This window comes from Lutjanus erythropterus, chromosome 11 (assembly GCF_056507025.1).
Source record: "Lutjanus erythropterus isolate fLutEry1 chromosome 11, fLutEry1.hap2, whole genome shotgun sequence".
Classification (NCBI taxonomy): Eukaryota; Metazoa; Chordata; class Actinopteri; order Lutjaniformes; family Lutjanidae; genus Lutjanus; species Lutjanus erythropterus.
In genome coordinates this window covers 29,336,407-29,348,648 of record NC_139327.1, presented here as the reverse complement: position 1 = coordinate 29,348,648, position 12,242 = coordinate 29,336,407, and the positions used below count along the sequence as shown (strand labels likewise).

The window sequence follows — 12,242 nt, the reverse complement described above, 5'->3', positions numbered from 1 at the left end:
ACAAAATGAAAGTCTATGTGGAAAGAATGTGTGGTTATGGTTTTATCGTTCCATGCGTGTAAAACCAAATTAAAGACTTTGGTGATTTTCCTGTGCCAGATTTTCACTTTCACTGAGGGTGGGTGGGGGCAGGGGGAGGGGATGGTGGCAGGAGAGGGAGGAGGGGACAGTTCAGGGGGAAAAGAACAGCCACCACGTGTGTCACCGTTGAGAGGGTCCTCTCCATGTGTTCATTACCGGTGCACAAGGTGTATCAGGGACAGATTATGTTGCGATACCTTCGATTATGGAAAAGGAGTCCGACGAGGATGGGATTCGAACCCACGCGTGCAGAGCACAATGGATTAGCAGTCCATCGCCTTAACCACTCGGCCACCTCGTCCTGTAAGCCCTATATGCAGAGATATCGGTAATTATTTATTTCCATATATACATCCTTCCATTGTTCTATTATGTGTGGTGTAACAGTATCTTGTGCTTGTTTTAGACGTTAAGAGTTGTTATCTTTAGTCAGAAAATTACGACGTGAAGTACACCGAAAAATCTGGCGCAGCCACATCATGATTGGTTAATATTTCTATAAACCACAATTCCCGAGCTATGATTGGTTGAGGGGCGGGTCTAACGTTGAATGAATACAGGAAGTGTACAGCGTGAGACTGCAATTTGACGTTCGCCGGAGCTAAGGTAAGAAGCTGTTGAGTTGGTATTCTCAGTTATACCTCTCGAAATGAACCAAATAATGGCTAATCATGCCTAGAATTGAGTATGCGTAATATTTGTGACTTAACGTAGTTTATATAAGTTGTGGCAGTGTGTTTAAATGCACCCAACACACAGCAGTCCTGTTAGCATGCACGCTAGGAGCTAACGTTAACGTTGACTTAGCTGTTGTAGCTTGAAGAAACGTTATTTTTAATATTTATCTAGCCTACATGCTGTCTGAGTGTTGCTGTGCTGTTAGTAGACTGTTAATCTTTAGATTTATTGCTTTCAACTTTTAGGTGCTTCACGTACATATTCATTAACTTATTCTTGCTTTTATTGGAAACTGAAACAGAAAACTGGCTTCAGAAACTTAATTTAACTGACTGCTTCCTCTTGAAAGCAGTCAGTTAAATCGTTAGATAGATCAAGGTTCAGGGACGAGCACCTGCTGCCTGCCTCTAAAACTTTTAATGGTACTGTATAGCTGTAACTAGGGTTGGAAATTTTAACTTTTAAAATATGAACATCTAGCAGCCACTGACAGAAAAATGTTCAAATTCACCAGCCACTCAATAGTAAATCATTATTTTGTGTCTGAAACCTACAAGCTGCTTTCATATTTTACCAGCATTTGCCTGGCTGTAATTAATTTGAATAACTCTTGGTGGATCTGTAGCTTAACAGTTACTGTAAAAAATTCTTAAACCTTTCATATGCCATTACACACACTTAAATCACAGCACTTCCACCCTTTGCTTCTTCAAAAGCAACTTAAAATATGAATGAATGAATAAAATAATGAATTAATATTAGTGCTTTAATTATTATAAGTTGATTAGACAGTTGACTGGTAATATATTAAATAAATATGAAAGAAATACTAGATTAATTATGCTTTGAGAAGATGTTTTTAATGAAATTGTAACAAAAAAAAACAAAAACAAGTTTTGGTGCTTATCTCTGTATTATATTATTGTAAATTGAATACCTCTAGGCTTGGAGCTGCTTGTCTGACAAAATAATCAATTTAAAGACCTTAGTTATGCTTCTAGTAAACTGTGATGGTCATTCGAAATATTTAATATGCTAAACAGTTAAAAAAATTATCAACGGATAAACTGATACTGAAAAATAAGAATTATACTGTCTTTATTTGTCATTTCAACCATACAGTACATGGTGAAATGAAACAACATTCCTCTGGGACTATGATGCCACATAGAACAACAGAAGAATGTTAAGTTAGAATCACAAATCTTTTACTGTTTTACTGGCACATCAGTATAACTGTTCTAAATGAGCCTTTGTCTGTTGCTACAGCACACAAGCTGCTAAACCTGTGTAAACCTTAGACAGGTGTGCAAATACTTCCTAGAGCTCACGCTCACTTCTAACCTGCAATTCTGCTTTTATCTCTTAATCCCACACTGGCTTTCCTCATCCCATGACTACCTCTGTTCTTTCATCTGTCTCTCATCTCCCATTTTTTTGTGTCCCACGTTTCTTTCTCATCCCTTTTAAACTTCCTAACGTCATTTTCCTTACCTCATCTATTCCTCTCTCGTTATAACCCTTTCCCCACTTTCTCTTCCCCTCTCTTAATTCAGTTCCTTATCGTCAGTGTTAAACCTCAGATTGAAGATGGTGGACTCCCAGTACTACCTCCCAAATGACATTGGCGTGTCTGCACTTGACTGTGGTGAGGCCTTCCGTTTGCTCTCACCGCAGGAGAAGATGTACGCCCACTACCTGTCGCGCGCCGCTTGGTACGTTACTTTTCTCACGATGTAGCAAGTTCAAGTCAAGAACTGTTGGAAATCAAGAAATCAAAAAAAAGAGACATATCTCAGCAGTTTTAAAGAGTAAAAACTTGAGTTTATTGAAAAACTGAAATCCTGCTGACCAAAAACACATGTACTGTCTTAGGTATGGTGGTCTGGCAGTGCTGCTGCAGACTTCCCCAGAGTCGGCAAACATCTTTGTATTGCTGCAGAAGATCTTCAGGAAGCAGACGCCTGCACAGCTGGAACAGGTCGCCACAGCAGTTGGACTCAGCGCTGAGGAATACAAGGTACGCAGTCTTTGTGTCTTTGGCTGTTCCTGGTGCCGTCCCACTTCTTTTCTTCCACGAACTAATACAGATGTTCATGTAAATGAGTTTTATCATATTGTTTCTCGTGATCTTGATCTTTAGGCCTTCTTGGTGTATGCAGCAGGTCTGTATGCAAACATGGGAAACTACAAGTCTTTTGGAGACACAAAGTTCATCCCAAACCTACCGAAGGTAAGAAGGTCTTGGCGGGCCGGGTGTAAAATCCAGTTCAGCTGCTTTGTGAGTAGTTTAGCAGGAGGTGGACACAATAAGATGAACACCTGTAAAATCTAATGGCAATAGGACAGTGGCATTAAATATGGTCTTAAGAATTTTTCCATAATTAATTCAAACCTTGTCTAACACAGCATCAACATAAACAAAAATATTACACATAAAATATTGTAATTGTACAAGTGTACCTAATAAACTGGCTAGTTAGGGCTTGTGTCTCCTTTTTTGTGTGTGTCTCTGTTTTTTTATGCCTCCAAAAACTCCAGTTTTTGGGTTGTCCATCTGCCCAATTCTTGAACGTGATATCTCAAAAAGACCATGAAAGAATTTCATAGTTCAAGGTCAGAGTGCCCTCATGTTTATCCCATTCTTATGAATATGATGCCATGGGAATTTGGCTCAAATGCCCACTGGTACTAGTTTGGAGTTCAAGTCACTATGACCTCACAGACACTTTCTGGCCATAACTCAAGAATTCATATGCTAGTTATGACAAAATTCCTTACAAATCTCTAATAAGATAAAACGATGAAGAGATGACATTTTATATCCAAAAAGGTCAAAGGTCAACTTCACTATGACATTGTAATGTTCAGCTCTCTATCGGTCCCTCTCTAACTAGAGACAGCATGTTTCTCACTGGGAATTATTCACATGTCAATATAGTAAGAACTTACATTTCACCATAAATTACCCTTAATAACTTTTATTAAATTCCTTAAAAGTCTTCACTACATATGTTAAATGAGCGTGAAGAGATATGGATGTAAACTGAAACTCAACTGGTTGATGGAGGCATAAAACCACAAGGTGGTAGTTCTAGTTTTCACTATGAACACCCTCCAGCAGATGCTTGTTTTCAGCAGCAAAACTAGGGTCCCCATCTAATATAAGATTGATTGCCTGAGAAAACCTACAGTGACAACACCAGCACTTTTCTGAAAAGTTTAGAGATTTTCAGCCAGAGGCGCCTCGGTGCAGTTTTTCCGGTGCTCGGGAAAGAAATGCTTGGCACTGCACCTTTTCTCTAGTCGACTGCATGGTGCTGCTGCAGAGTCTCACTCCTCATTGGGAACAGCTGTAAAAAGATGCTTTGTGGACGCAGACAATTTGTGTATTATATATTATCTGTAATGCTCCTTTGCTGCTGCTGTGACACATGTTAAGCTGTCTGTGTTTATGGTATGTCCACCCAGGACAAGCTGGAAGCTCTGGTGAAGGCCAGCCGGGCATTCCAGGAGCAGCCCGCCGAGATGGGGGCTCTGTGGGACAGCTGCTCGTGTCTCCTCTACTCCCTGGAAGACAGGCAGAAACAGCTGGGGCTGGGCGACAAGGTGGGATCTTTCATCATTTAATGTAGAGTTCAGGCCAGTACTATTTAATGAAATAACCATTGTGTTGGATGGAATGGTTTAGAGCTGGGACTGGAAAGTTTTGTTCTTCCTGGCAGGTGTGTCTATTCCCATCCAAAAGACCTCAGGAGTTGTTCTTCCTCTCCTCTCCCTCTTTTCATTTTTGGGGCGTTACCTGTGTCAGATAAATTTAATATAGTCCTATCAATGAGGTCACCACTATGCTCTGATCACTTGGTGCGTTACCCTTGATGCATATATTTATCTAACAAAGAGGGGAATACACCTTTGTGTAACATACTGCCAGATACGATATATTCCTGAGGGTGATCATGTTTTCTCTACATAAATTTAATTTATAAATTTAAATCTATATTGAAGGCAAATTCTCTGCGGGTTGAGGTCCTTAGATTGGCTGCCAAAAGCAACACTTCCCCTTCAGGAAGCGAGAGAACCCCAGACTTTCAGGGGTCACTACAGGTGAACCGGCACTATGGCCTCTATGAGAAAATACACGGCTCATGAAGTATTTTTGCTTTGCTTTTCTTCAGGGAATTACCACCTACTTCTCAGGAAACTGCTGCCTGGAGGATGCTGAGCTGGCTCAGAAGTTCCTTGACTCGAAAGTAAGCTGAATTCATCCCTAAAATGTATATTCCTATTTCAGGGCCCCTGTGCAGTATAGAAAAGTATGGAATTTATTTTTTTTAGTAATTTTAATATCTGAATTATGTATGGAAAAAAGACAACAGAGTACAGAAAAATATTTGTCCTTCCAGACTATACTACAATAACAATATATTATTTATTTGACATCTTAAGAAAAATAATTGTTTATGTAGCTCCTAACTGAGGCAGGAGCTTGAACTGAAACAGCCTCCAGAGGGCTGGTTTGACATTCCCAAATACAATAGCATGCACAGTTTGAATGTAACACACATGTTACAATTTGTACAAGTGTTTATTTACATAATAAACATCTTGCTATTTATACACAGATGTCGAATATGGTTGGGAAATTTTACTCTGGAAAAGTATGGATGGAATTTGGAAAAGGAAAGTGTTCAGGAAGCCTCTCATTTCCATTGTTTTTTCTCCAATCTGTAATAACCTCTACTTTCTTTTCTTCTGGACTCCATTCTCACAGCTCAGTCTTTTCCACCTCTTCCTTCCATTTTGATGGTTCATCCTGCAGCTGTGTCTTTTCTCGCTCCTCCACGTGTCTTTTCAGTCTGATTCTTATCTGTGTTCTTGTGCGTTTTGTTCTCCAGAAACTGTCTGCCTACAACACCCGTCTGTTCAAGAGGGAAAACGGAGGTAAAGCGTGCTACGAGGTGCGCTTGGCTTCAGCCGTGCAGAAAGGTCAGAACTACAGTTTTAACCAGAATAACATTTATATCATACCATACTGCACTTGTGACAAATCTGGTGTGCATATATACCACATGTCATGTAGACTCCACATATTAAGTTAGAGACATTCGAACTTGTGAACATTATGATTTTCAGCGACTGGAACAAATGGATGTGGAGAGGTTTGTTTATGCAACTAATGTTGTTAATGATGCTACACAGTCAGATATTAAAGCAGTGAAATGTTCGCCACTGCATCACAGACTGTGCCGTGGACGGGGAATGTGATTCCTGCTGCGGTAACTTCAGCTTTGAAGACAAAGAATTCACTGTGAAGAGGGGAGACTACGCGCCTCTCATGGAAAAAGTCAGCTCTAATCTCCAACAAGCACAGGTGAGAGCGTGAGCAAGGGATGTTGGATATGATCTGTGTTCAGTCTTTTTTCTTCCAGCTGTTTGGAACCACAACATGAAACAAAATCACCAAAATATGATCCCTTCCCACACATCCTGGAAAACAACTGACAATTTTTTCAGTCATGGAAAACAGATGTAAAATGAAAATCTTGTGTTGTCCTGCAAAATTATTTCAACATTCCCCCATTTTTCTTTACAGAGAATAAACTGCTAGGTTTTCTGTCACAGCTCGCCAATTCAGGGAAATGATGGGAACCCTGACAGAGCGATAAAGTATAAAGAACCGTAGTTGTTAAATTGTTGGAGTTGATATAAAATCGTTAAAATGCCTGAAAGTAAAAGAAAAAGGAGGAACAAAATGATAACCTGCCAAATTTGCATCTTAAAATGAATGTAAAAAGTACTGTCCTTTGGCAAAGCTGTTTTAGGAAGACGGAGGTGAGACCAGAAGCCAAAATCCTGCTTCAATTCCACTTTTGAAATTCTTGCGTTGTTTCCAAATACTTAACACAGGCGTATGCTGCCAACGAGAACCAGAGAAAGATGCTGGAGGAGTACAGACGCAGCTTCACTTTTGGCTCGGTTGAAGCCCATAAAGAGGGCTCGCGCTACTGGATCAAAGACAAAGGACCAATTGTTGAGAGGTGAGCCACAGCAATATCAAATGAACACCTGCTTAATTTCAAACATATTTGAATCCTACTCTTTCAATAACCTCTGAAACCTTTCTCTCTCTCTGCTCTTTACTCCTCGTTACTCCTCTGCTCCTCCGTCTTCGCTCCTCTCAGTTATATAGGCTTCATAGAGAGCTACAGAGACCCATTTGGCTCCAGAGGGGAGTTTGAAGGTAACTACCTTAGTGATCAACAGCAGTGATATTAACATGTTTATTGGTTTCCAAGCTGTGATGCGGCGTTCCTCTGCAGGTTTTATTGCTGTGATACAGAGCTGAGGATTCGTAGGGGAAAAATAAATAACACTGATTGAGTTACTTTAAACAATTACTTAAGTAGATGTGTGCAGCTTTATAACTCCAGTAGGTAGTTTTAGAAATGTTTCCAGCAGTGATTACATTGATTTTACAGGGACACAAACTGTAAAGAACAGAAAATGTTGAATAATTCAAATTTCCGGAGGGTTTGTATTACCAGGGTGTTTCCTTCATAGAGGAATTTTTGGCTCTCTCCAAAGAGGAGAGAAGGAAAATCACCAGTGCCAAAAGATGAAGAGGAATAAAAATAGCAATTTACAACCTCCCCAAATTTGTTCAATGGCAATTTATCCAACAAATGTTGAAGAAGCAGAACATAAAGCTAAATACCTGTTTGCATTCCAGCAGTCGACTCCTCTTCCATCCGCAGCCGCTGTTTTCTACACATGTGGCTGGCAGGGGGGAGAGAGGAAAATCAATTCTCCCAAGTATCATGAATCTTTTTATATGCTATTCCTATATATAAATAATAAGCACTTATTTGGTTAGCTTGATGCTAACACATAATGGGAATGGTGGTGTCTGGCTGTCTAACGGTACATTTAGTTGAGGCACGCAGGAAAAAAAAAAACTACATTACACCAAAGATGGGGATTTTTAGCGAAATATGTACTCAGCCCTATGAATGTTTGCATAAAGATTATCAATTATTGGTTTTTCTAACAGGAAAGTGCATAGATTACTGTCAAATAAGGTAACACAGAGTCACTGCCCTCACAGTACGTGGACCAATCAAGCTTACTATCGTGCGTTGTCACCCCCCAACGGCCCATCCTGAACCAAAAGCCCCTGTGATTACTGTCCTTTTTTCAATATTGGTCAGAAATGGTTTAAGTGCTTTTGTCTTTTTTTCTATCGGTCAACATTCTAACTTCGGGGTTGTGACGTCTCTCAAAGGTTTCGTTGCGGTTGTGAACAAGGCGATGAGCGAGCGCTTCGCCAAGCTGGTGAGCTCAGCAGAAGTCCTGCTCCCCGAGCTGCCGTGGCCCCGCGAGTTTGAGAAGGACACGTTCCTTAAACCCGACTTCACCTCGCTGGATGTTCTCACCTTCGCTGGGAGCGGAATACCAGCCGGCATCAACATCCCCAACTGTACGTACGCTGAGACGTGGACGTGTGTTAAACTACACGTTACGTTAAACAGCACAGTTCAGTTGAAGTTTAAAACGTTTTTGCTTTATCTTTGTGTTTTTGTGTGCAGATGATGACATCAGACAGTCAGAGGGCTTTAAAAATGTGTCGCTAGGCAACGTGCTGGCTGTAGCCTACGCCACACAGAAAGAAAAGCTCACCTTCCTGGAGGAGGAGGACAAGGTAACGCATACAGCTTCATGAGTCTCTTTCACGCCACCTCTTGTCTGTTTCACACACTCCCTTAATTACGCATTATCCTCTGTGTATGTGTGTGTATTGTGTGTGTGTGTGTGTGTGTGTGTAGGATTTGTTTATCAAGTGGAAAGGACCATCCTTCGAGGTGCAGGTTGGACTTCATGAGCTGTTGGGACATGGAAGTGGAAAGCTCTTTGTTGAGGTGAGTCAAACATCTCATCAGTTGATATTCAGGGATTGAATTTAGTTGATTTCTCCCTGGTTATGTTTGATTTGCTGATATTTGACTAAAGACTCACTGGTGAGAAAATAAAACCTGTTTTTTTTTTTTGTGTGTGTGTGTGTGTGTGTGTGTGTGTGTGTGTGTGTGTGTGTGTGTGTGTGTGTTTGTTTTGCTCCATCTCTTCCTACAGGATGACAAGGGCAAGTTCAACTTTGACCAGAGTAAGGTGACCAACCCAGAGACCGGAGAACCCGTGAGTTTGTTTGTGCTCACTTCTTTTTTTTTTTTTTTATCTTTGTGTTGAGTTGGTTAAAAGAAGCTAATGGTGTGAGTGTATCTTTTAGGTGTCCAGTTGGTATCGGGGCAGCGAGACATGGGACAGTAAATTCTCCACCATCGCTTCCTCTTATGAGGAATGTCGCGCCGAGTGTGTCGGACTCTATCTGTGTCTCAACAAGCAAGTGCTGAGGTACGTCATGTGTTGCTTGTAATGTAAACTCACTGTGGTTCTCTGTGACTTTGACACAGATGTATGTTTCAGTCATATAGTTTATAAATAAACAGAGGCTATGGGTCTCTTCCACAAAGTCCACCTTGTTCCCAGAACAGTCAAAATCAAACACTGGCTCTAGATACAACCTTTCATGAGTTTTGCTGCCTGTGAGGTTCTCCTTCATGCCTGGAGGGGGAGAGTGAGACGAGGTGTTGGTGGTGAAATCTGCAAGCTAACAGCTAGATCCCAATAAATCCTGCACACTGGTCCTTTAATGAGTTGTTTAGTTCTCTTATCCTGTTGTTCGAGTCTGTACAGTGGTGGCTTTTTGTTATTTGTGACTCTGACACTTTATTGATGACATTTTGGGTTGAATAATTAATATCATCAAGTTGTTTGTGCTGTTTTAATGAGAATACTTGGACTGGACTGGTTGTTATTTATGGTAAAAGCCAGATGATTTGTTGCTGATGGCCAAAACGCTAACTGCTACCTTTGTTTGGGTGTCTGTGTGTGTGTGTGTGTGTTTGTTTGTTTGTCTTCAGTATTTTTGGCCATGAGGGCCAGGATGCGGAGGATGTGGTGTACATCAACTGGCTCAGCATGGTCAGAGCTGGACTGCTGGGCCTGGAGTTCTACACACCTGAGAGCAAGAGCTGGAGACAGGTAATGTGTCTGCTGCTTTTCTCCACAGCATGCCGTCTGTCTCACTCTTTACTTGGACTGGTTTACAGCACGTAATGATGAATCATAACTTTAATTTATATGGAACTTAGAGACATGCGGTGTAGGGAGAACAATGTTTACAAGACGAGTCAACATACAGACCATTAGGCATGTGTTCCTTACAACCTGCCTGGCGCAGCTGCATGTGTCTGTGTTGTTTTATAATTCAGCCTATAGCAACTCTGTCTGTGTTTATAAGAGTGTCAGGACGTGTATATACAGTCAATGTCACACATATGTGTGCGTCTCTCAGGCTCACATGCAGGCTCGTTTCGTGATCCTGCGCGTTCTGCTGGAGGCCGGGGAGGGCCTGGTGGGCCTGGAGGAAGTGACGGGACAGGACGGCAAACCTGACGCTCGAATCACACTGGACCGAAGCAAGATCCACACTGTGGGCAAGAACGCCATCCACAGGTTCCTCTGTAAACTGCAGGTGTGTGTCCATACTGTTAGCTGAGTCAATGCAACAAGTACAGCATATTAAAGAAAATACAACCATACCTGGAAAAGAGCTATATATAATATATATAATATATAATAAAAATGTAAATGTTGATAGTTGTATTATTATTAATTGTCTCTCTAACTCTGCTGACGTCACCCAACATGTTGCTGACCTGATTCCGCTGTTTCGTAGATCCTCAAGTCAACAGCAGATGTAGAAGGAGGCAGGGCTCTCTATGACGGCTACTCCACCGTCAGCGACAGCGGCGCACACAACTTCCTGCGTCTCCGGGAGACGGTGCTGCTGAGGAAGGAAGCTCGTAAGATGTTTGTCCAGGCCAACACCAGAGTCAGTGGTACGTACCTGCATCTCAACACATTATGGGGATTAACGCATGTTTTTACGTCTGCTGCTGCAGCAGTACACCAGTGTCATGGTAAACTGTGATATGAAATTTAATTGTTATCATATCATGTACATTTACATCTACAGTACTGAATTCTACAATATTGTGTTGTTTAAAAGAAAATCTAATTTATATCAAGTTTAACGTTTGTCAGGTCAATATTTTGTGAAATTGTACTGAAGCCTTTGTTCACCTAAAAAAAAAAGCCTTCTGTTTTTACTTTTTCAAGTGTCATGGAAACTAATAATATAACAATAATCATAATTATGATTGTGTAATATTGTGATTTTTCTGAGACTGTAAAAATCTCATACGGTTGTAACTCTTCTTTGTATACGTATGGGATTGTGAAGTGTAAAAAGCAGTTGTAGATTCCTGCACTGACGGAGTAAATTATTAACCGTGTGTTTGCTTCCGTGTGTGATTTCCAGGGGACAGCGTAGAGCTGGTGGAGTATGAAGGCAGCGCAGCAGGTTTGATTCAGTCCTTCACCGAGCGTTTCCAGGATGACGTAGAGCAGCTGGAGGCCAACCTTTTGGAGATGAGCAAAAGCGACGCCTCCTGCTGGTGCTGATGGATGGACGACCTGCTCCACTGGCTTCAAAAATACCAACTGAAATCAGATTTCTTTTTTGTAATCGTATGTAAAAGACAGACTGATTCTTAGTGGATGTTAAAACACACAAAACTGCAAAATGATCCAAATCCTTTTAGAAAACACCTCTGAACGGACAGAATCAAAGTTTCATACTTCAAATAAAGCCATAAGACGAGAACAGATCTGCCAAAGACACCAGCCACAGTTTCTCCAGCCACGGTCCAAAGTCAGGTCTGCCTTTGATAACAGGATCAAATACAAATAAATGAGCTGATAATTAATACAACACCTTCACTCTTTTAGATGCATTTAGTTTTTCTAATAAGAAGTGTTGAACTGTCAATTAAACCAACGCTGCCTGACAAAAAAAAAGGTTCCTGGTTTTAGACATGTATGCAAGTGACTGTAGGTAGTTCTCACTTTCTAATAATGACAAAAATCAATCATTATGCCAGGTTTTATCTTTACTCAACATGATGTTCACAGACTGGTTTTTACAGTCAACTTTCAGGCTGAACCACTGCAGCTCATCCATTAAATTAAATGTTTGATGATTTGACAGGTTAAGACTGTTAACTTGCTGCCACGACAGCTGAATTTTGACTGTAAGGCAAAATAATAATAATCATGAATATAAGATTTTTTGCCAGGTTTGGTATATAGAAGCCTTGGATTACTTGACTGTATAAAATATTCTGTGTCTGGAAGGCATAAAAAATTCTGTACGTAGGAAATGTGGTGCACAAATAAAATGTCTTTGATAAGATCTTAGTGGTATTTTTTTCCTACAAGGACCACAGGACGCTCGCACATTTCACTTTTATGAAATTCACCCACAGTCTGAAATTGACTTAGAGTATATTTTAATGATGACA

The 12,242-nt window shown here is 40.7% G+C and overlaps 1 protein-coding gene across 1 annotated transcript; it reads left to right on the top strand.

Annotated features, from left to right (window-relative positions):
* The first annotated feature begins 230 nt into the window (after positions 1 to 230).
* On the top strand, positions 231 to 12,133 carry dpp3 (dipeptidyl-peptidase 3). Its single transcript, XM_084729898.1, has 19 exons — positions 231 to 409; positions 2,316 to 2,474; positions 2,635 to 2,779; positions 2,903 to 2,992; positions 4,231 to 4,368; positions 4,938 to 5,012; positions 5,658 to 5,748; positions 6,003 to 6,133; positions 6,670 to 6,800; positions 6,945 to 7,003; positions 8,045 to 8,239; positions 8,349 to 8,461; positions 8,586 to 8,678; positions 8,890 to 8,952; positions 9,044 to 9,168; positions 9,738 to 9,858; positions 10,172 to 10,351; positions 10,556 to 10,718; positions 11,201 to 12,133. Exons 1-19 carry the CDS (start codon positions 267 to 269, stop codon positions 11,341 to 11,343), a joined length of 2,358 nt encoding a protein of 785 aa, XP_084586024.1. The 5' UTR covers positions 231 to 266; the 3' UTR covers positions 11,344 to 12,133.
* Positions 12,134 to 12,242: the final 109 nt, after the last annotated feature.

Coding starts and splice junctions, on each gene's coding strand:
- dpp3 (XM_084729898.1), top strand. CDS start 267: ATGTTGCGATACCTTCGATTATGGAAAAGGAGTCCGACGAGGATGGGA. Junction 5,749..6,002: donor GGCTTCAGCCGTGCAGAAAG/GTCAGAACTACA, acceptor ACTGCATCACAG/ACTGTGCCGTGGACGGGGAA. Junction 6,134..6,669: donor CTAATCTCCAACAAGCACAG/GTGAGAGCGTGA, acceptor TACTTAACACAG/GCGTATGCTGCCAACGAGAA.